This window comes from Lacerta agilis, chromosome 3 (assembly GCF_009819535.1).
Source record: "Lacerta agilis isolate rLacAgi1 chromosome 3, rLacAgi1.pri, whole genome shotgun sequence".
Lineage (NCBI taxonomy): Eukaryota > Metazoa > Chordata > Lepidosauria > Squamata > Lacertidae > Lacerta > Lacerta agilis.
In genome coordinates, this window is record NC_046314.1 from 114,397,450 (window position 1) to 114,420,407 (window position 22,958).

Here is a 22,958-nt window from a genome sequence, read left to right on the forward strand (position 1 = left end):
TTCTTCCCCTCCCTTTCTTCCCCTCCCAGAATTCCGTTCACCGCCGTCCTATTGGCGGAGCCCGGACTTCCGGGAGCCGCGCGCCCCGCCTACCCGGGGCAAGATGGCGGCGCGGGCGCTGGTTCAGTACGTGGTGCTGAGGGGGGACCTTCGGCGGGAGCCCCTCTCGTGGCCCTTGGGCGCCTTGGTAACGCAGGCCTGCCACGCGGCCCTGGCCGTGGTGCACGCGCACTACGAGCACCCGGACACAGCGGCCTACCTGGCCCAGGGCGGCAGCATGAGGACCGTCGTGCTCGAGGTGAGGGATTTGGGGGTCGGGGGAGGGGCTTTGCTTGTTTATGTATTTACATGCCACCTTTTCCTCCCAAGGAGCTCAAGGTGGTGCTCGTGTTTCCCCATCCCCTTTCATTCTCACAACAACCCTGCGAGGTAGGCCAGGCTAAGAGGAGGTCACCCGGCGAGCCCCGTGACTGAGCGGGGATTCGAACCTCGGCCTTGGCCGCTTGGCTCATCAGAAGGACAACCCCCCCCCCCCGCCCAAGGGCAGTACTTCCCAGTGGGCAGAGATGGCCGAGGGGTTACAGCCCAGCCACATCTGGAGGGCTATAGCCCCAGAGGGGGAGAGCAGCTGCCTTTGCATGCAGAAGACCCCACTGGCAACTCCAGGTAGGGCTGGGAGAGACACTTCTGCTGCTGGCTAGTGTAGGCAATACCGAACTGGACATGCCAGTGGCCTGGCTTGATATGACGACCCTTCCTTGGTTCTTCGGTAAATGGGTGGGGATTGTGTCGCTTTGTGCAGGACAGCCAGCCCACCAGACTCCCAGCTCAGCATTGGCCTGTGAGGGGAAAACCCAAAATGGCCAGTTAGTCAAGGGGCTCCTCCTCTCCCCATTAACACATGGGTGGTTTGGGTAACCGGTCTTTCATCCCTTTAGCCCCCTGTAATCAAGAGCCACTCCTACGGCAACAGTGTTAGAAACAGAGATATGAAAGCTTGGAGTTAAATGGCACCTTAAACCTAGGATGTGGGTGCAACAACGGAATGACCAGGTGCACTTTTTTATACCGTAAGAACACAAAGCTGAAAATGAATGAACTGCAGATAAAATATTGTGTTCGTTTTTCACATGGTCTGGTCCTTCCTCTGCCCACCCCTTATATTCCCTGTCGCGAAATGCGTTGAGAACCATGGGAGTGTGACAAACTAGAGGATGTGCTTTGGGGCAACTCCCTTTCCAACAGCAGCTTGTCTGTTGCTGGGGGCGTGCAGGAAGTAACACTGCTAGAGAAGGGCTGGCAGAGGCTCAGTCTCAGGCATCTCCTTGTCTGAAGTCTTTTGAAAGCTGCTGCCAGTCAGTGTGGACAATACTGAGCTAGATAGCCCAACAGTATAAGGCAGCTTCTTGTGTTGGTGAAGGGCTGCAGCTCAGTGACAGAGCATCTGTTTTCCATGCGGAAGGTCAGCTTCAATCTCCAGGTAGGTTTGGGAGAGACTCCATGTCTGAAATCCTGGCAAGTCACTCCCAGTCAGTGTGGACAATACTTACCGGTAGCTAGTTGGACTGCGAGCTTCCTGTGTCTCTGCCCTTGTGATTAAGCTGAGGAGGGGGAACCTGCAGGCCTCCAGATATTGCTGGACTCCAACTTCCATCGTTCCTGCCCATAGGCCATACCTGCTAAAGCTGATAGGAACTGCAGTGCAGCAGCATCTGGTGGAAGGCCACAGGCTCCCAGTCTCTGCATTAGTAGCTCTCAGCTGATGCTGTTTATTTTATATTTTATAATATGAAAATTTCTTCTGGGATTCCTAATTCTTCTAGTATTAAAAAGCAGAGGTGAACTAGTCCTTTTGCTATAACACTCTGGAAGCTACCGCAGTTTGGTATTGTTTTAATGTTGAGTGTTGCAGCAAGATTCTGATTTCCTTCCCCTGCGCACTTTTCTTTCCTTAGGCCCCAGATGAGTGTGCATTGACTGCATTAGCAGAGGCACTGCAGCAAAACAACATCGATCACAAAGTGTGGATTGAACAGCCAGAGAACATTGCCACTTGCATTGCCCTTCGCCCATACCCTAAGGAACACGTACACCAGTACCTGAAGAAATTCAAACTGCTGAAATGATCTTAATCTATTTCTGGCCCTATTCAGGACTGGCCAAGAAAATCCAGTTCTCAGGTAGGCGCTTGTGGCTGAGAGTTTGTGGACAATTTGCAGTACCATGGTGAAGTGCAATAACTGAATCAGGAACAATATTTTCATTGCATGTTGCTGGTAATTGTGCAGTTTCCATGGGGAAATGTTACATGGAAAAATACGAGAGAGACATTGCACATACCTTTGGAAATTAAGAAAATGTTTAATAAAAAATACTTTAAAAAACACATTGATGTGCGTCTCTGCAGATGATTAATGGTTTATTCAGAATGATATAGAGCCGGGGTTCTGTTCTTTTAGCACAAAACACCCCTCTTATTTTAAGAAGAATCTCTTGATGCACAGCTTGATCGATTTAAAGATTAAAAAAAAACTATCAGAGGCAGGATTCTGGGTGATACTGATCTGTGCCTGCTAAAATATTCTTGGGGGTTTGAAAGCTGACAGCAGTAATCATGTTAGAAAAAATAATAGGGTTGTGGGGGGGGGGAAATCTGTGGCCTCACAGGTGGTGTTGCTGGCAGCATATCCAGTGGTCTGGGCTGGCTAGGAATTCCAACATCTGAAGCAGTGGGGGAGCTTAAATGCCAACATCTGGAGGGTCAACTTGCATCATCATCCCTGACCTGCAGCCACACTGGCTGGGGCAGAGGAAAGTTGGGAGTCCTACCACAGTTGGAAGGCCACATGCTCCCCAATCTGTTTTATGTCCTGTTGCCTAGGAATTCCTTTTCATTTATTAGCATTGTTGCCAAGATTACGCATGTGGGAGAGAAGTGCCAAGTTGACGGCTGTAAGGCAAAACTTGAGGTTATACTTGTCTCTTTGACTGATGCTATACATTTACGAAAACAAAGCTTGCTCATTGACACTGATTGTTGGGCTAGGCTCAGAAGTGGGCTATCAAACAATGGAGAAGGCCATTTTTTATTTTTTATTTTGCAAAGGCTTGGAAAATGGGTTGGGGTGGTTGTCTGCTTTTCACAAGTATGTAGGAATCTCAAAGGCCTTGCTGGAATCTGAAAGAGTTTGTGACAGAATCACTCACCAAAGGTGCAGAGACAACTTAGCAGTATTCTTAGGGATTGCAAACTGGTTAAAAGAAGCCTTTGCCAGTTGCTTGTCTCCCAACTATTTTGGATCGTAACACTCATTGACCACAGTACTAGCTAACTTGAGTAAAGTCTGCAAGCTGGACAAGAGCGCAACAGCATTCTGCCCACAGTAGCTGGTAATCGGGGGCGTAATGCCTCCAACATTGGAGTCCAAAATCTGGAGGACCGTGGAAGTATTTCAAGACAGAGCAAGTGAATAACACTCTTTCTTGACAGCAGACCTTCAAGGTGCTGCTTCACACCTTTCGATGTGCTCCGTGTTCCACAACCATGCGCAAGAACCCATTGTCCTCAAAATGCAGCACTCAGTCACTGTGGCCGCATATTTCTGAAGTGTCTTGGGCATATAATTAACCACCTGCTTCAGTCTGGCTGTGGAAATTCCTAGCCATGCAATACCTAGATTTGTTATTTGGGATTCTTAAGTTTAACCACTTAAGTGGGAAAGGCACCAGAGCTGTGGCAGCTGGAATGCTTTGTTTCAACTCCCCTTTTATTTCTGGGGAAGGTGGGGGTTCCTGATGTGTCGGACGAGTGCTGAAGCCCCACACATTCCTCTTTGTGGTCTGGGGGCTAGGAGCTGCCATGCTTTGAAACTGAGCAGCTACTTGGACCAAGCTGCTCCCTGGATTCTATTACAGATCCAGGTAATAATGTAAGTAATAACTTGGACGTTCAGCAACATGGTGGGGTTTCAGTTCCATTCTGAGTGTTTCATGCTGATGCTTGTGAGGGCTTCTGCAGGATTGAGCCATGTTGTGTCAATGTCAAAGCAAGGAAGGATTAAACCTTCCCAGGCCCCTGACTGCAACTGGAGGGAGTAGAGCGTGTTGTAGGGGCTCTGAGGCCTGGTGCTGAATCCTGCCCCTGCCCCGTAATAACCTGGATGTTACGTTCAGCAACATAGTAATAATAATAATTTATTATTTGTACCCTGCCCATCTGGCTGGGCTTCCCCAGGCCACTCTGGGCGGCTTCCAACAAAGATTAAAAATACATTAAAATGTTACACATTAAAAACTTCCCTAAACAGGGCTGCCTTACGATGTCTTCTAAATGTCAGGTAGTTGTTTATCTCTTTGACATCTGATGGGAGGGCGTTCCACAGGGCGGGCACCACTACTGAGAAGGCCCTCTCCCTGGTTCCCTGTAGTTTTGCTTCTCGCAGTGAGGGAACCACCAGAAGGCCCTGGGTGCTAGACCTCCGTATCTGGGCAGAATGATGGGGGTGGAGACGCTCCTTCAGGTATACTGGGCCAAGGCAGGGGTCCCCAAACTAAGCCCCGGGCCCAATCGCCATCTAAATGCAGCCTGCGGACGATCCAGGAATCTGTGTTTTTACATGAGTAGAATGTGTCCTTTTATTTAAATTGAATCTCTGTGTTATTTGTGTGGCCTGCCTGGTGTTTTTACATGAGTAGAATGTGTCCTTTTATTTAAAATGCATCTCTGGGTTATTTGTGGAGCCTGCCTGGTGTTTTTACATGAGTAGAATGTGTCCTTTTAATCAAAATGCATCTCTGGGTTATTTGTGGAGCATAGGAATTCATTCATTTTTATTTTCCAAAATATAGTCCGGCCCCCCACAAGGTCTGAGGGACAGTGGACCTGCCTCCTGCTGAAAAAGTTTGCTGACCCCAGGTTTAGGGTTTTAAAGGTCAACACCAACACTTTTGACATGGTGGGGTTTCAGTTCTCTTCCAAGCGCTTCATGCCGATGCATGTGAGGGTTTCTGCAGGATTGAGCCACGTGTGAATGGCAAAGCAAGGAAGGATTAAACCTTCCCAGGCCCCTGACTGCAACAGGAGGGAGTAGAGCATGTTGTAGGGGCTCTGAGGCCTGGTGCTGAATCCTGCCCCTGCCCCAGCTTCATAAAAACTCCAGTACATGTGTGAAAGAGCAAGGAAAGGAGTGTTGCTCTGTATAGCGGATCTCTGCAGTTGAGAGTAGGCTCAGAGGTGCCCTGAAGTGTACACTTTAATAAATGTAGCAGGGTCAAGAGGACTGTTGTTGTTCAGTCGTTCAGTCGTGTCCGACTCTTCGTGACCCCATGGACCAGAGCACGCCAGGCACCCCTATCCTCAAGTCAAGAGGACTGCTATGTAGCAATTTTCTTCCTCCACGCCCAGGTCTAGCGCTGCTATCGCTCTTTCCAGAAACCATGCAAAATGTGTTCTATAAGGATCTATAGGCAGCTAGGCTGAGACTGGCGCTGCATCATTCCCATCGTGCTCCAAAGGGATGGTGGAACCACACAGTCACAGAAAGCGCCATAAAGTGTTAACAAACAACTGAGAGGGGTTAAATCTTAAAGCCTCGCCCTCAGTTATTTGGTCTCCATTTGTCGAAATTTGTTTTGCAACATCAGGTAGCAGCCCTTCCTCCAGATCTCCATCATCCATTATGGACTGGTGTACCTTTTGTGTGTGTCCTATAGCTTGAAATCTAGATATTATCTTTGTTGGCCTTCCATGATTGCTGTTGCTATTTGGGTTTTTCTTTCTGTGCATTTGCAAGCAGCACTGGAACTAAGTTTGTAGTTGAGCTTTGTTAAATGTGTCTTGTTTGTTACCATGTCCTTTTTGTTTATCTGAAAAATCTCAATAAATAAATTTAAGAGACTACCATACATGGGCTCCCCGTGAAGCCCCTTCCCCACAGCCCACAGAAAAGCACATACGCACACAGAGCCCCCCCCCCACGTTGTCCCTTTTTACGCAATAATGCAACATAAGCCACCTGGTTTTGTCTCTTTGTTTTTTTAAACTCTTGCAAATTCAATTAACAAAAAGCTACACAGTTTTGTTTTCACACATCAACAAAATTTCAGAAAGAGAAAAGAGGAAAGAAAGTAATAACTCCCCCCCCCCATCCAAAAGCAATGCTATTTAAGAGCAACCCCCCCAACCCCAAAACTAAAAAGAGAAGGAAACCAATTTATACAAGAGGTTTGAGCTATTTACACTGAAAAGGCCTCAGAGGGGTAAAGGACAAGCTTGTCTCCCGTTCCACAGAGAATTGCCTTTTTTATTATAATCATCATAATCAATATTATTTTAAATAGTTTTAAGCTACCTTGGCTGTTAATCACAAAGCAGAGAGAGAGAGAGAGAAAGAGAGAGAGAGAGAGAGAGAGGACTGCTTAATTTTTAATAATTATTTTATCTACAATAGTAGCCCAAGGACGCAACTTTGTGGCAGGCTTCTGCTGTGAACCTCTCCCATTTCATCTCCAAAGGGTTGCCGCATCACAAACCCTGTCAAAATGAAAGGAACGGTGGCACAGCGTTGACCCTCGGTGTTTTGCTGCCCGAGCCACTTCTCCCCAGCCCCCCGACCCCTAAAAAATATTGCAATTTTCCCCCAAACTGTACTTGTGTGTCTGTCTTTTCAAAAATTATTATATTAGCTTTTTGTACGAGCTCCCCACCCTCTTTTTCATATACACAGAGGCCTTTTTTCGCTAAGGAGGCCATCTATATACCAGCATAAAACATGGGAAAAAATGGGTCAAAATACTCTATCATCATCATCATCATCATCATCATTATTTCTTTAAAACCGACAAACTCACGACTGCTAGAAAAAGCTGATTGCACAAACAGGTTGAGAGGGGAGGGGGAGGTGGTCAGACAAGGGCGTGTGCGTTTTTAAGAACAGCTAAAAACATCCCAGAGAAGAGACGAGTGCGATTATTCACCTAATTCCTGCTTCGCTGAAGACGCAAATCAGTGACAGATCCAGCTGAAACTGAGAACTCGACTCCTCTTTCTCCCCCCCCCAGCAAGACGCCTCCCCTCATTCTCTATTAACACACTCCCCCCACCCCTTAAAACCAAGTAACCTCCATCAGGGATAAGAAGAAGCCAGCAACTGATTACAAAAATAAGGATCATCTGTCATTTTGGCTCAACTGTTTTGTCACTTCGCGACATCCATTACCTTTTTTTAAAAAAAGAAAGAAAGAAAGAAAGGGGAGGGGGAACTTTTTTTTTTTTTGCTCCAAACACTACGAGAATGGCTGCAAGTTTTGAGATATCAAAAATCTCAGAAAAATATAATATATATATATATTTATATTTATATATATATCTCTATGTCTTATTATTTAAATTTCACATTCCTTTGAAAAGCAGGTTATTCGGTCAGTAGCTGCTGCAGGAGGCTTTTCTGCTGGGCTTGAGGGGTCTGGGGGCCGCCAGAGGCCTTCTGGGCCCCCACAGGGCCCGGCTGGTTCAGGTAAGGGTCTCCGCCCACCAAGTTGACTGTACACTGCACATCAGCAAACACCTGTACCTGCTGCACCTGCCAAGAGAGAGAGGGGGGGCATTAGCCATGCGGGTGCCGGGGTGGGGGTGGGGAGAGGGGGAGAGCTTCCCGGTGGACGGAGGCAGGTACTACGGTGAAGTGGAAACTCACTAGAGAGAATTCCTCTAGCCTGTAGTCACCACAGAGAAGAAGAACTCTTCTGTCTTCTTGCCCTACAAAAAGAAAACCGCTGCACTCATTTGGATCGGAGCTCAGAAGAAGTTCTCGCGTCAAAGGTTAAGCCGGGGCAACCCTGAGTTTCCAAACACCACTGGCAAAGCAGGGCTGCAACAGAAAGGAATCCAAACCATCTGGCCCTGGGCAGCCCAGGAGGTCAATTTTCTCTGCCTTTCCCAACTGGGTGTCCCGACCCAGATGTTTTGGGCTGCATCTCCCATCTTCCATGTATTTTTTGTATGTATGCATTTTGCATTTTCTGTATTGCGATTCTATTGTTGTGAACTGCCCTGAGATCTACGGATGAAGAGCGGTAAAAACGTTTAATAAATAATAATCAGCCCTATTGGGCACAATCAAAGGAGTCGTAGCCCAAAACGGATCTGGAGGGCACCAGCTTCGGGAAAATCATAGAATCATAGAGTTGGAAGAGACCACAAGGGCCATCCAGTCCAACCCCCTGCCAAGCAGGAAACACAATCAAAGCATTCCTGACAGATGGCTTTACGTTTTGATCCGGACCCCCTTTTCGCAAACTCTCTCCCAGTGGTCAAGAATAATGGGGCACCACCTCCCGCTGTGAGCCTTTCCTTGAAGTTGCTGGTTCTCTCCCGCAGCTCCGGGGCAGAAGGCAGGTCTCTGTTACAAATGGCACCTGGAAGCAAGAGGGGCTGAACACCAAGTCTCAGAATATTCTCCCCAACGCCCCTTTGCCCTTTGAGTTTTCCTCTGCTCCTGCCTTCTTGGGTTTTCCCAGCATCTGTTGGCATTTCTAGTAACGTCTACAGAATCAGATAACCCACACGCCGAAAGCGTCTCTCGTAACAGGGCAATCCACATTTCCCCAGAATGACGTAGTATGTGGACAGGTGACTCAAACAGTCTATCCCCGATGCCCACGTTTCATCTGTCCCTCTGGTCTGTGTCCACTCCGAGGGCCCCCACCCCACTCCAGATCTTCATTCCTGTTCCCCGTCCATCACCTTCCCTTTCCCCTCCCACAAATGCCTAGGGACACAAAACTGCCTCCACTCTGCTCCAGAGTCAACACGTTCCTTGCTTGAGGGCCCCAGCGAGCGAAAACACTGCTCTTGCTGCAAGAAAAGGTGAAAAGCCACCGCCGGGAGTTCAGTTCAAAGTCAAAGTGAGTGTTTTCATCTGGCTCTGAACAGGGAGGGCCAAATCTCTGGGTAAAAATAAACTTGAGAGAAGAGAGTATGCACCAGGGTAAAAGCACAGACTCGAAATGCTACACGTCCCTCAATTTACAGGATATAGAGCAGTTTTGTGGGCCAAGGAGTCGTTTCTGTAACCTTGAATTCCTCCTTGATCCAGAGCATTGGAAGGGGAAGGGGGGCTAAGCAAGAGTTTTATTGTGCCTCACCAATATCAGACCCCCAATTTGATAAAAAAATTTTTTTACTGCTCATATGGCTCTCCTGCAGTGATGCCCGAAGAGGTTTTGAAACCTCTCAAGGCCCTCATTTTTAAATAAAATTATTTTTAAATGGTTTAAAAATAGTAACTGACCGTTCCCATAGGTTCCTCATTGAGGTACTGTGATGCCAAAAGTAGCCCCCGATCCACAAATGTGTCAACTTTTAACAAAAGGGCATGGGCGTGGCCAGGGGGGGCAGCTGCCTGCCTAAATCAATACAAATTTGAGGTTCTGCCCCCTTAACAAAAAAGCTGGCCCCCCTAACAAAAATCCTAGCTACGCCCATGCAAAAAGGGTTGTTATTTTTTACTGACCAGTCCTGAAGGTTCCCTGCTGTGGTTCTGTGGTGCCAAAAAGTTTTTGTGATGCCCCAGACTTCAAAATGTGTCTTTTTGGCTATATTTTGTCCACACCCACTGGCCGTTTTGATGTTTGCCTCTCTTAAGGGTTGACCATGAGTCAAATTCAGCCTTTGCCACTCCCAAAGGTTAACCACCTGTGATCGAGAGCCATTGCTGCCCTTAAGATTCCAGTAAATGCCCTCTGTGTTTCTGAACTGATTGCAAGTAGTCAAAACAAAATAAAATAAAAAATTCCTTCTAGTAGCACCTTAGAGACCAACTGAGTTTGTTCTTGGTATGAGCTTTCGTGTATCTGAAGAAGTGTGCATGCACACGAAAGCTCATACCAAGAACAAACTTAGTTGGTCTCTATGGTGCTACTGGAAGGAATTTTTTATTTTGTTTTGACTATGGCAGACCAACACGGCTACCTACCTGTGATTGCAAGTAGTTTGTCTGACTGTGGGCCACAGGAAACAGAGGGCACTTGGGTGAATCTCCAACCAAGTCAGATCTATTGCTATTTCATGTCGGCTGAATTGGAGAAGCGATCACCCTGTGACTGCAGAACCCCTAAATGGGATCCAAACTGGCTCCTGGGAGACCGACTAACCACAGTTTCCAGTGGGCAAGCAAGCTCAGTAAACCCTTGTTTGAAGCTAGCAGGGTGGCGAAGCTCTTACCTGACAGCTTTACCATTCATTTGTATTGTTTTTAAGCCACAGTAGAACTCTGAAAAGCCTCTTCAATGTGAAAAAAGCACTCCTGAGAAATGTCAATTGGGCGAAGCAAATAAACGAAGGAAAACATTTTTAGTATTGAGTGTGTCAGCTTGCCCAAAGCAGGGGGGGGGGAGGATGGAGAACTTGCAGCCCTCTGTATGTTACTAGAATCAAACTCCCATCAGCCCCAGCCAGGATGACAAAGAGAGGCTCCTTGCTCCCTGGCCCAAAGCACGATTGCAGCTGGAAGCAAACAGGGCTGCTTTCAAAGAGGACGTACCATTTAATGCACCAAGAGGAGCAGACCCAGCTGATTAATTGCATCTTAATTTCGTATGCAACCTTCAGCCCCACATGTGAGAAGCAGCCCAACTAGATTTCCTAGATCCAATTCAATCTGCTTTCTGGCCTGGATTGGAGACTGAAATTACCCTGATTGCTCTCATGGATGATCTACCTTAGAAGAAGAAGAAAGTTCTGTGTGACTTTTCTCAGCAGCTTTCAATACCACCCTTCTGAACCAGTTCTCTGAGGTGAGGGGCTGCACTTAACTGGTTCTGTTTCGACCTGAGAGTTGGCGGTGACACTACAAAGTTTCCCAAGGCTCCATTTTGTCCTCCATACTACTTTAACATCTACATGGAACTGCTGGCCAGGGTGCAAAATTTACTGGACACCCAAGTGCCTAACCCACCCCCCCAACAGCCTGCCCCCGCCTCCATGTTAAATATGGCTTTCCCTCTCCTGCTTGATCCTGAACCTACTAACTCAAGAAGGAATTTCTGTTCTCCTGGAGGAATCGTAGAATTGGAAGGGACCATGAGGGTCATCTAAGTCCAGATTCCTGAAATGCAGGAATCCTTTGCCCAGCACAGGGCTCAAACCCACAACCCTGAGGTCAAGAGTCTCATGCTCTACCATCCTGAGTTCCTTACACACTGCTGGGGCCCTGCCATGTGGGTTTTCGTGCGCCACCTCCGTTGCTGCGAGGATGTGTGGGGGCCTGAATGTGCAGGATTCACTGGCAAAAAAAAACCTCATGCAGACCTGCCAAAGCGAAAGGAATGCCTGAAGGTGGCTGCCTTTGGTCAAATTCAGTTTCAAGCAGGGCATTCTCCGGAGTGTGTGTGTGTTTCTGACCCCAAGGACCCAAACTGCTTGTAAGTCAAAGCCCTGCCGGTGTTCTGGACTGCTCTCCATGTTTTCAGAGGAAGTCCAAGGCAACCGAGGCTGCCGTTGCAGACTTCCCCGAGGCAGTTCTGGGCTTAGGAGAGTTTTACTGACCTGTGCTCCATCTGCTTCTGTTTTCAAAAGGTCAGAAGAGAGCTGGTTGCAGTAGAGACCTGCGGGTCTGAGAGCCTGGTCGTTTACCTGGGAGAGGGGGGGGGGGATAAAAATAAACCGGGAATTCAGAAATGGTTTGGAAGCAGCGTTTAATTTCCACTGTCTCTCCGGCAAATCTGGTCCTCATCACCAGAAAAGGGAGACCAATGAACAACCAAACCGATGCAGCCCAAACTCACTAACTCTGCAGCTAGCCACTGATCTTCACACACATACAAAATGAGAATCTGTCGGGCATACCTAGGACCAGACTTAAAGTGGCTGTTAGTCACTCCGTCCTCAACTGAATGGGGAGAAGCACAAAGAACCGCACTGTTGGCCCAGATCCATCCAGTCCAGGGTCCCTTTTTCCTTGGGGGCCAGCCAGAGGCCTCCAGAAAGCCCTGAAGCAACAGTACTCCCATCCTGATTGCCCCTGAACACAGATGGATTTGTCTAATCCCCTCTAAAAACCATTTTGGGGGCTTCCGGACAGATGGACAGAGGGCTCCCTGTGCTACATAGCTACTGCTCTTCCGCTGTAAGTTACAAGCAGAAGTGCAATGGACTTTCCATAGGTGCGGATGTTGATTTTATTTCTGTGTACAGTGGTGCCCCGCTAGACGAATGCCTCGCTAGACGAAGGCATTCGTCTAGCGGAAGGCTGCCCCGCAAGACGAAAAAGTCTATGGGGCTGCCTTGCAAGACAATTTTTTTTCGTTTTTTTTTTTTGTCTAGCGAAAACCGCGGTTTACATTGCCACTTCGCTAGACGAAAATACTCACAGAACGAATCATTTTCGTCTAGCAGGGCACCACTGTATATCCCACTGTGTCCTACTCAAAAGAGAGCTGTGTGGTCAGACCTACCTTCCTTCCTTCCTTCCTTCCTTCCTTCCTTCCTTCCTTCCTTCCTTCCTTCCTCCTCCCTCCCTCCCTCTCTCCTTCCTTCCTTTTTTTCATTTTTCTGTTCTTTCTGTCTCCTTTAAAACCAACTCATTTATTTAAATGACACCAAGTTCTGGCATATGTGCAAATTGTGTTAATTCCACGGCAGGGTGAGGAGATGGGGACTGTCGCTGCAAACAGAGAAACTAAGGAGGAGGAGAATTTCTTCCAGGGCAGGGAAAAGGGAAAGAAGTTGAAGAGGGAGGACGACACCCACTCAATCTTCCTTCTCTGCCTGCTTTAGCAGAGTAAACCAGGGGCAATCAGCTTCTAGGGTCTCAGAAGTTGTTACTGCTGAGAGGTGCTGTTCTTTGTACCAACCAAGAGTTTTCAGGCTCTTGGTTCCCGCAGAAAGTGTAGTATCGCTCAGAGATGTCAATTTCTATAGTGTTTTTCAGGAAAGCCTTTCAAGCACCCTCTTGCTAGTCATGTTTACTGCTAATCTCTGTTCATGCGCTGAATGGGGAAGAGAGACCCTTGTCACATGCATGAGCATCTTGGCCAATGGAGATTCACACTTCAAGCTGGATAAAAGTAACATCTGCTTTGAAACTTCATGTGTGATTCCCACTGCGTAAAATGTGGTTTCCCCTCTACCAGCTGCGTATCAAAGTAGCTTAAGTTAGAAGACAAAAGAACCCAGTGAATTTCAACATGCCTTGGAGCTCAATGAAATACCTGGGCAGGAGTCCTGGGGCCGGTGGGACACTTAAAAACAGCACAGTGGGCAGGAAAGAGCAGACTTCTTACACCGACTCTGTGCCCCGTTTTACGCTCTTAAAAGTTGCTTAGAGACTCTTTACGTCGCAAGCGACCGCTAAACTGAATTAGCAATATTATTATTTAGTAATAATAGTAACGATATTATTAAATAATAGGATTGCAGAATTGTAAAGTTGGAAGGACCCCCCCCCCCCAAGGACCATCTAGTCCAACCCTCTGCATGCAGGAATCACAGCTAAAGAATCCCTGACAGATGGCATTCCAGCCTGTTTAGAAACCTGCAAGGAAGGAGAGCCTGGGTCCTCCCTTCTGCAGTAGCAGAGAACAAGCTTGTTCCATCTTTTGTGTGGCAGCCCTTCAGGCTCTCATTTCAGCAGGCTAGCATATTTGGAGACGGGAAGCAATTGGGCAGAGAAGACTGTCCAGCACTTCCTCCGGCTGCTGCTGCTGCCCTCTGCTGGTGGGAAGGAGAAGTGGCCAATGGCAGAATTGCTTAGCACCCCTTCCTTGCCAGTTGTTTTCTTGCCCTCCGCCCCAATGACAGGGATCCAGGTTCTACCACCAAGCCACTGCCTGTTTACAGCCGCTGTTTTCAGGGGCTTTTTGTCTCGCTGATCTTGCCACCGCCATGGTGAATTATGAATTGTTTAATTGAATGCCTTTACCGCCCTATACCCAGAGGTCTCAGGGTGGTTCACAGAATAAAATCAAAATATAAAACCGCAAAATGCGTACAGTCACACCTCTTTTTGCGAACGCTTCATGTTGCGTTTTTTGGGGTTAAGAACGCGGCAAACCCGGAAGTGTTTATTTCCAGGTTTCGCCGCGTGCGCACACGCAGAAGCATTCTGTGCGGTTTGCGCGTGCGCAGAAGCGCCGCTCTGGTTACAGACTTTTCGGGGTGCGAATGGCACCCCGGAACGGGTTGTGTCCGCAACCGGAGGTACCACTGTAATCAAAATAAAAACAATCCAATAAACCGCCCCTACATGGGTCTTAGGGGACCCAGGTGGCGCTGTGGGTTAAACCACAGAGTCTAGGGCTTGCCGATCAGAAGATTGGCGGTTCGAATCCCTGCAACGGAGTGAGCTCCCGTTGTTCAGTCCCAGCTCCTGCCCACCTAGCAGTTCGAAAGCACATCAAAGTGCAAGTAGATAAATAGGGACCGCTCCGGCGGGAAGGTAAACGGCGTTTCCGTGCGTTGCTCTGGTTCGCCAGAAAGCGGCTTAGTCATGCTGGCCACATGACCCGGAAGCTGTCTGCGGACAAACGCCGGCTCCCTTGGCCTATAGAGCGAGATGAGCGCCGCAACCCCAGAGTCGGACACGGCTGGACCTAATGGTCAGGGGTCCCTTTACCTTTTACCTTTACATGGGTCTTGGCTTTCTCTCCCTCCCCCCTCCCTCTCTGCGTATGGAGAGTCCGCTGCTTGCACTGACCTGCTCAGAGCACAGCTGGTTCATGCCTTGCACCTGCAGCGAGCTCATAGGCATCTGCCCACCCATTGGGTTCATATTCTGGACGTTGGCGTTCCCGCCGGCCATGGAGACGGTGATGCTCATGTTGTTGTACATTCCCTGCTGGGCTGGCGTAGGTTGGGCCTGCCCAGCTTGGCCAAAGACACTGCAGACCGAAGAAGGAGATAGATAGATAGATAGATAGATAGATAGATAGATAGAGAGGAGAGAGAGGTTGTTACACACAGGGGACAGAGCAACTTGCCAAATCTTCAGGGTTGCCAATTTTGTGTGTGCCCCTTGCCCCCCAAAAGCTTTCCTGGGTCCTGGAACTTTTAAAACGTGGAAGTTAAGGCTGTGGAGGCGTACGCTCTGCACCCTGGGGCCTGGCTTACTTGTTACTCCCCATGGGTCCTTGCTGCCAGGACTTCATATCGGGCGACTGGTACCCAGGCGTTGGCGGAGCCGACTGGAGCATGGGGCTCTGAGAAGGAGGGATCTGCGGCGACATCAAGGGGCTGCTGGGACTGAGCGACGGGGCAAATGCCGCCTCCCCTTGCTGATTCATTCCTGGGGGGAGAAGAGAACAACAATCCTCAGGATGAACCTACGTGAAGCCCGGAGGACCCAGAACGCCATCTGTCTAGAGATCCCTACTTAAGGACTGGTGCCACAGACCTCCCTCTCAATACCCTGCTGTCTGTGCCAGCTCTTAAGGAGGGGAGAGATGGGGGAGGCCGGGAAATCCACCTGCACGTCCCTACCTGGCGCCTGCTGACCTCGAGGCCTGGAAATATTAATTAATGTTGTTGCCATTTTGCTCATTTACCTTATGACAGAATTGCTGGGTTGCTTATGGGTCCTGTTTATATGACTCTTGGTAATTTTTGTATACTATTTCCGCACCCCACCAACCTGTTTATTTTTACCACTTAGTTTCCCGCCCTTGGATTGAAAACACTGAATGAAAAGCAAGCTATAAAGAATGCAAATAAGATGCCGTCTAAGCCGCCAGGCAGTTGCAAGACTTTATTTCCAGGGAGAAAGACTGGGAATCCCGCAAAATCTGAGTTGGGATTCAGACACAGGGTGGTTCCAACGACCCCCAATTTCCTGGCTTACTTGGCAGGTGGCCTGACAGGCCTTGGCCATCAGTAGATCTCATGGATGAGTTTGTGTCAGGGCTTATCTTGAAGGCAGGGGAGCCTAGAAAGCGGTAAGTAAAAGGCCAACTCAGGCATCCCCAAACTGCAGCCCTCCAGATGTTTTTGCCTACAACTCCCATGATCCCTAGCTAGCAAGACTAGTGGTCAGGGATGATGGGAATTGTAGTCCAAAACATCTGGAGGGCCAAAGTTTGGGGATGCCTGGGCTAACTGCTAACAAGCACCTGAAGAGCATGCTTGTTTCTGCCACATCCACACCACACCTTAGAATCACGACCTCCCCCAAAGAATCACGGGAACCGTAGTTTACCCCTCACAGAGCTACAATTCCTAGCCCCCTCAAGAAGCTACACTTCCCACAATTCTTTGGTGCTTCAAATGCCTGGGGTAGATGTGACTAGTTGAAAGGCAAATCCATTTTCACACACTACCTAGCAGCCCTTAGTGACCTTGAGGCTCATATTTCATTAAACTGGAAATACAAATTTAAGTTGTTGTGATTCTGCTTGTTCAACTTATGTCAGAAATGCTTAGTTGTTTATTGGCCCCGTTCATGCAATATCTGTAATATTTCTGCATTGTCTCCCCTCTGTTTCTTTTTATTACTTTGTTTTCTGCTCTGGGATTGAAGACACTCCAAAAAGAGTGTGCTACAAACACTGCAAAGAAATAAAGGGCTCCCAGCCCATTCCTTTTTGCCTTGCTCTCACACCAAACAGGCGCTGCGGGAGTTTTGAAGCACAGAAAACCTTGCAAAAGAGTGTTTGACTGGACAAAGCAGGGAGGAGCACACAAGGCCCCCTTAAACCTTTCCAGCCTTCTGAATTCTCTGCCGCCAGCCGGAGGTGGAACTGGTCAACAAGGAGAGATGCAAACCCTCGTTTTCTGCCCCAGAATTTGAAAAGCGTTAAGTAGCCAGACTACCATTAGCTTTGGCAAAGCCCTTCCCTCACCTCTCTCCCTCTCTCTTTCTCCGAGTAAGGCTCAATGGAGCAGAATCCCACCCACCCCCTTATGCAAGCCCAGCCCGGGACGCACCTGATCCCGAATACTGGAAGATGTTCTGCTGCATCTGAGGGTTCACGCCGGAGCCGAACTGCCCTCCTCCGACTCCTGCCATCATCCCCCGGTTCACCATGCTGTTGCGACCGGCCAGCGCCGCCTCGGGGTTGGATGCCAGCTGCGAGAAAGGGCTGGTGGAGGTAGGGGGGTTTCCTGGGCTCGTACCGTAGTTGGGGGGGAAGGGGAACTGCTGCGGGGGAGCCTGCGGGAGGCGCCCGGCCCCCAGCTGCACGGGGACCCCGGCCGAGGGGGGGAGGTTGCCCGCGAAGCTTTGCTGCTGCCTCATCAGCATGGCCCGTTGCTGCATCAGCTGCCTCTGCCGGTGCTGCTGGCTGTACAGCTCCCTCTGGCGCTGGGCCAGCATCTGAGCGTTCAGGGGCGGCTGGGGAGGACAAGGAGGAAGAGCACAAGGAGGGGACGAGGAGGGTGGCAAGGGGAGAGACAAGCAAACAAAGGTGTTTTTTTAAAATGAAACCTCCAAATTTGAAAAAAGAGCTGTTAGAGAACCAAACAAAATTATTCCCCCTCTCCCCCCCAAAATGTACAAACTAATACTAGAATGTTATGCAGAAGATGAACAGGTTAAATCAGTAATAATACACTGGGAGAGAGATTTCGGGTATAACATGCAACTTACAGCATGGGAGAAGTTACGGAACTGGGATTTGAAATTTACAGCATGTTACATGCTGAAAGAAAATTGCATAAAAATGATGTACCGTTTGTATTTAACTCCCAGTAAATTAGAAAAAATGTATATAAAACAGGGTCAAATATATGTTGGAAATGTAAGGAAAAAGAAAGCACCTTTTATCGTATGTGGTGGACGTGTAAGGTAGGAAAAGAATTCTGGGAGATGATATATAATGAACTGAAAAAAATGTTGGAAATAACATTTTCTAAAAAACCTGAAATCTTAGGAATTTTAGGTGCTGAAATCCCAAGAGAGCAGAAAAGGCTATTTATGTACACAGCCACGGCGACGTTGATGCTACTAGCCCAGAAATGGAAAGAATATAAACTCCCTACCAGAGAAGAATGGCAGATCAAGTTGATGGACTATGTTGAAATGGCAAAAATGACTGGAAGAATCAGAAATCAGGAAGACCAAAACTTTAATAAGGAATGGGGGAAATTTATAATTTATCTTAAAAACCATTGTAAACAGTAAAAACTGTTAGCAGGACTGGAATAGCACTTGCAGTTTAATGGTGAATTTTGGACATAATGGAGATGTAAAATATCTGGATTATTATAAAAGATGCAGGAGGAGATGACTAACAATAGGACCCACAAAGGGGAGGAGGGAAGTGCAGGAGATTCTTTGGAATCTTCTTTTTATGTTGGATATGTGACTGTAAAGCTTTGATGTGAAAAGCAAACAAACATATATATATATGTCTGCCTGGAAGTGCAGACACTTGGGGGGGACGGGGACGGACGACCGCAACCAAAGAGTGGAAAGATCACGCAGTTCTGCCCTGTGACTCGAGAAAGTGTCCTCCATAAACCTTCCCAAGCTCAGTAAGGACTTCAGAAGAGCCTACTGGGCTAGGCCACTGGCCCACCCATAGCAGCACCCTGTTCTCACATAGGCCCATGATGGGAAAAACCCACAAGCAGGTCCTGAGCACAAGGAGGCCCTCCCTTCCTGCAGCTTGCCCATCACATGGCAGGATCTGCCAGGGCAGAGGCACAGCAGGCAGCCCCAGAGGGCCCAGCTGTTCTTAAAAGATGCAGAAGTCACTTTGGAGCAACACTGCTGCGACCTAAAGGTCTCTCTTCCTTGCTCAGCTGCAGTGTGGAGCAGCCGTGAGCAAATATTCCTGCTCTCTGTTGTTGTTGTTGTGTTTGATGCAGCTGCTAGCTTGGAAAAAAAAGCGTGGAGATACACCAGCTGCCTCTCCTGCTCCTACCAGCGGCTCGCTCGCCTTGAAGAACAGCTGCTCCTTGTCTCTGTGACTCTGCACACTCGCTCCTTTACAATCCGATGCCTTATAGCCCACAAGCTTATCCCTCCCCCCAACAGGCCGCTTGGAAACTCAGCCCAACTCCTTTCCGTTTCCTCCTGCCCAGCTCGATGAGGCTCTCCACATTTTGCAAGCAAGAACTGCCTAAGAATGTAGCAAGAGCCCTTGGGGTGGTTTAAAAGAGGACTGGAGGAATTCATGGGAGGCAGCAGTGCTTCTGAATGCCGGCTGCTGGAAACCAAAGGCGGGGGAAATGTCCTTGTTCTGCTCCCTTGTTTCCCATAGGCATCTGGTTGGCCACTGTAGAAGAGGAAGCTGAACTAGATAAGCCTGTGGAGTGTTCCTATGTTCTTATCACCTTTCCTAGCACCTGCAGAATATTCCTCTCTCGGGAACAACCAGAACCCCAAACATGGGAGCAGGTATTTACGGAATTCACTGATGCTTCCTGTCTGATGTCGGATTCCTTTTCTAGTAGTTCCTGACGACACATGTGCTGTTTTCACTGCTGGTGCTACTCTTAGTCGATATATCCAGAGTTGACCACTCTGAACCAGTTGGAAGCCAAGCTGTTTCTTAAATTATCTATTGGAGTATTCCTCCATCAAGCCTACCGATTCAAGAGGGGCGGTCGCTGGGTGAAGAAGTGATCACTGAGCAAAAGCCACTGGGAGTCATTCTTGTGCAGAAGTCACAAAACCTTACAGAAACCTGGTTGCTGATTTGGCTACTGGGCCAAGTTCCAGGTGCTACTATCAGTATATGAAGCCCATAACAACTTGGGGCCAGTCTACGTAGGAGATCACCTTACCCCAATTGTGCCCACTTGATCGCTTTGAACAGCTGAACTGGTCCTGTTGCAAATGCCACATAACACCCGTCCCCCATTTGTAAGAACTCAATCTTCGAGAGTGGCAGAACCTACACTTTGGAACTCCCTGCCTCTTGATATAAGGCAGTTGCCTTCACTGTATTCCTTTTGGTGCCAGATAAAAACATTTCTGTTCAGACAAGCAGCTTACCCAGATGTCTAGAAGGATTATGTGAGTTGTAATCTGTTTTTAATTGTTATTTTAACTTTGCAAATGTTTTAAATTTTATGAAATAAATTACTAGAATAAACAAATAAGGCAGAAAGCAAAGCTCACCCTTTTCCAGATTAAACAGTGTGTGTGTGTAGCTCCAACCCCGCCACTGCTTGGTGCCAAGCTCTACAAATACGGGACCTCAGCTGTGCTGGCCCCAATGACCACAAAGGCATTGTTTACCTGTGGTGCCATCTGCTGTTGCATTCCTGTCCTCATGCCGATGCCACCTGCAGAGTTCACCGCAAACTGGTTCAGGATAGCCTGCCGATTTTGGTGTATCAACTACAGAGAAGGCAAAGAGAGGAGGAGGAGGAGGAGGAGGAGGAGAAGAAGAAGAAGAAGAAGAGAAGCAGAACAGTTTGGATTTGATATCCCGTTTTCTCACTACCCTAAGGAGTCTCAAAGCGGCTCACATTCTCCTTTCCCTTCCTCCCCCACAACAAACACTCTGTGAGGTGAGTGGGGCTGAGAGACTTCAGAGAAGGGTGACTAGCCCAAGGTCACCCAGCAGCTGCATGGGGAGGAGCGGGGAAGCGAACCCGGTTCACCAGATTACGAGTCCACTGCTCTTAACCACTACACCACACTGGCTCAGGGCGTGACAGGCTGCCGTTTGGGCACAGCTGCCCTTTGGCTAACAACACTTGCTGCAAGAGAGCCTCCAGGAGAGGTTTGGAGAAGCAGGGAAGGATGCCATAGAATCATAGCCATCTTATACCTGTTCTTGGAACGGAGGAGCAAAAAAAGCCTCGGTGGGGGGGGGGTGATCCTCAGTGCCCTTCAGTGACACGGAAGTGGAGCTGGAGGTCTACCAGCCAAGGAGGGCATGGCTTCAGCCTGCCCAGAAGGCCACGGGGCTCTGGCAAGCAAAGGGACCGGCTACACTACATGGGAGCTCACCTGCTGCTGACCCTGGAGCCGCTGCTGCAGCTGCAGTCGCAGCTGGTTGGGGGCTGTCGGAGGCCTGCTGAGCACCTGCCGCGGCTGCATCCCCATGTTGGTGGGGTAGGCCCCACGGGGCGACGGGACCTGGACCGGCATCGACCCAAAGGACTGCTTCTGCCGGACCATGCCGGGGAAAGGGCCGGGGAGGTTGGTGGTGGGGGAAGCGGAGGGATAAGCTTGTGGGTACATGCCCGGCTTCTGGTCCATCATGAGAGGCGGCGGTGGCGTGGCTTGCTGGGGCTGGAACCTCTCCGTCAGCGCTTCCAGGCCGCCTCCCTGCTCACAGAGAAGGAAACAAAAGCATGAGGCCACCTTGAGTTTCCACATGGTTCCAAACATGCAGCACATTCTGTGACTTTAAGAGCGACTTCACTGTTGCCCGGCTGCAAACCCAGGCGAATCACCGGCAGCAAAGTGGACCTTTGGCCAGGGAGCGGCAGCCTCTCTCAACTCTGCAGGGCAGAAGTGTTCACAAAACTGTTCACCCAGAACTCTTTTTAGGTGCATGCGCAGAACACATAGGTGTAATTTATTATTATTAAAAGTAGTGTACAAAGTGGCTTTCAATTGCTTACGGCTAGAAGAAATAACCCACTAACAGGTTTCCCCTGGCAGGAGAGGTTTTGAGTTTGGCTGACTTCTGGCATCTGAGCCACAAAGGGAGAAAAATGGCTGGTGCATCTGAATATGGAAAGATACACTGCAGGGGTGGTGGCTGTGGGTGGGGGACACAGTTCAGTGTCCCTTTTCACACATGCTCCTTTTATTGTTGAGGTGAGACCCTCCCCTCTCTCACACACCCCTCCTACTTCGGCTCTTGGCATGCCACACTTTCTTGGGAACACGTTCTGCATCTAGTAAAAGCTCCAAAACCCTGAAATGTGTGTTCTGATGGAGACAGGCAGAGATCGTCCGCTGCACCTGTAAGTCCTCAACATTCATTGTTTTCCACTCCTCTTTTAAGGCAGTTTTACGTCAGGACTAAGTCCCTAGCCTTTATTGGTGGGCACAGCCTCAAACTGTGATGCTGAATGGGTATGTTGTAATAAAACCAACCAGAAGCTGATGCACTAGATGAAATCATCAAATGACACCTGTAGAGTTTCCATCTTTGTAGAATCTCACTTGTGGAATAAACATCTCAGAGTTTAAGGGATTATACATCCTTAGATGTCCTTCACTCTTTCCAGGCCTGGTCAGCGCTTTAAAGCTCTGTGCCCAAGTGCCTCCTTCCCCCTCCTTCTGTTTTTGTTCCAGAGCTTTCCTAGTGCAAACTCGCTCTTTAAAGCTCAATCAGAACAAATAGTAATCTGTGGAAAACCCACAGCTCAATCGGAACAAATAGTAATCTGTGGAAATCCCAAATGTCATTTGCCCCGATTGAGTGCTAAAGAACAAGTGTGAACTAGGAAAGCTCATGGCAAAGAAAACACACAACAACAACAACACCAACAACAACACCAACACAGAGCTTTTAAGCATGGACCTCTGCTTGGAAAGAGTGGGGCAAAAGTTAAGTGTGGATATGCCCTAAATCATTGGGACAAAGAAGGGAAGAGAGGATACCTTTAGGAATGCCTCTGTAACAGAGAGACTATGGTGCATTAGGAGAGGCTATTGACTCCAGCTTTTACAGGGTAAGGGGCTCATGGGCTACTCCTGTTCTTTGCTACTTTTCAAGCAAGCGCTCCACCCCCACCCCACCCCGTGGGCAGGAACTCCGGATGCTGGACTGCCTTCTCAAGTAGCAAACAGGAGCAGGCTTGGGGCTCTGACATCTAAGAGGCAGCTTGATACCTGGACCAGTTTGTCGATGCCAAGTGCTCGGTCCAGCTCTGCCAGCTCGTTCTCGTCTTTGCCGCTGAGGAAGGACACCAGCTGCTCGAGAAGAGCCTTCTCGTCGTTTCGTCCCTCCGGGGTGGTGGGAGGGCACAGGAGCTCATCGAGCTGAGAAGTGATGCAATGGCTGTAGGGATAAAAAAGAGGAAGGTGAAGGAATCAAAAGGCACTTGGTTA

The 22,958-nt window shown here is 48.7% G+C and overlaps 2 protein-coding genes across 6 annotated transcripts in view; one reads left to right on the forward strand and one right to left on the reverse strand.

The window, feature by feature from the left end:
• Nucleotides 1–60: 60 nt before the first annotated feature.
• On the forward strand, nt 61–2,297 carry PTRHD1 (peptidyl-tRNA hydrolase domain containing 1). Its single transcript, XM_033145188.1, has 2 exons — nt 61–298; nt 1,956–2,297. Exons 1-2 carry the CDS (start codon nt 104–106, stop codon nt 2,124–2,126), a joined length of 366 nt encoding a protein of 121 aa, XP_033001079.1. The 5' UTR covers nt 61–103; the 3' UTR covers nt 2,127–2,297.
• Nucleotides 2,298–6,018: 3,721 nt separating this feature from the next.
• NCOA1 (nuclear receptor coactivator 1) overlaps nt 6,019–22,958 on the reverse strand; it is a 224,407-nt gene continuing 207,467 nt past the window's right edge. For 2 of the 5 annotated variants that reach the window (XM_033145189.1, XM_033145190.1), the window contains exons 14-21: nt 22,740–22,908; nt 20,898–21,218; nt 20,178–20,279; nt 16,916–17,321; nt 15,107–15,281; nt 14,694–14,877; nt 11,546–11,632; nt 6,019–7,580 (exon numbers count right to left, since the gene is read on the reverse strand). In XM_033145189.1, coding sequence (XP_033001080.1) covers nt 7,413–7,580; nt 11,546–11,632; nt 14,694–14,877; nt 15,107–15,281; nt 16,916–17,321; nt 20,178–20,279; nt 20,898–21,218; nt 22,740–22,908 — 1,612 coding nt within the window. In that variant the 3' untranslated portion in view covers nt 6,019–7,412. Of the gene's footprint in view, nt 7,581–7,694; nt 7,757–10,125; nt 10,305–11,545; nt 11,633–14,693; nt 14,878–15,106; nt 15,282–16,915; nt 17,322–20,177; nt 20,280–20,897; nt 21,219–22,739; nt 22,909–22,958 lie in introns of those variants that run through there. The other 3 variants (XM_033145193.1, XM_033145192.1, XM_033145191.1) reach the window with 3 other exon arrangements.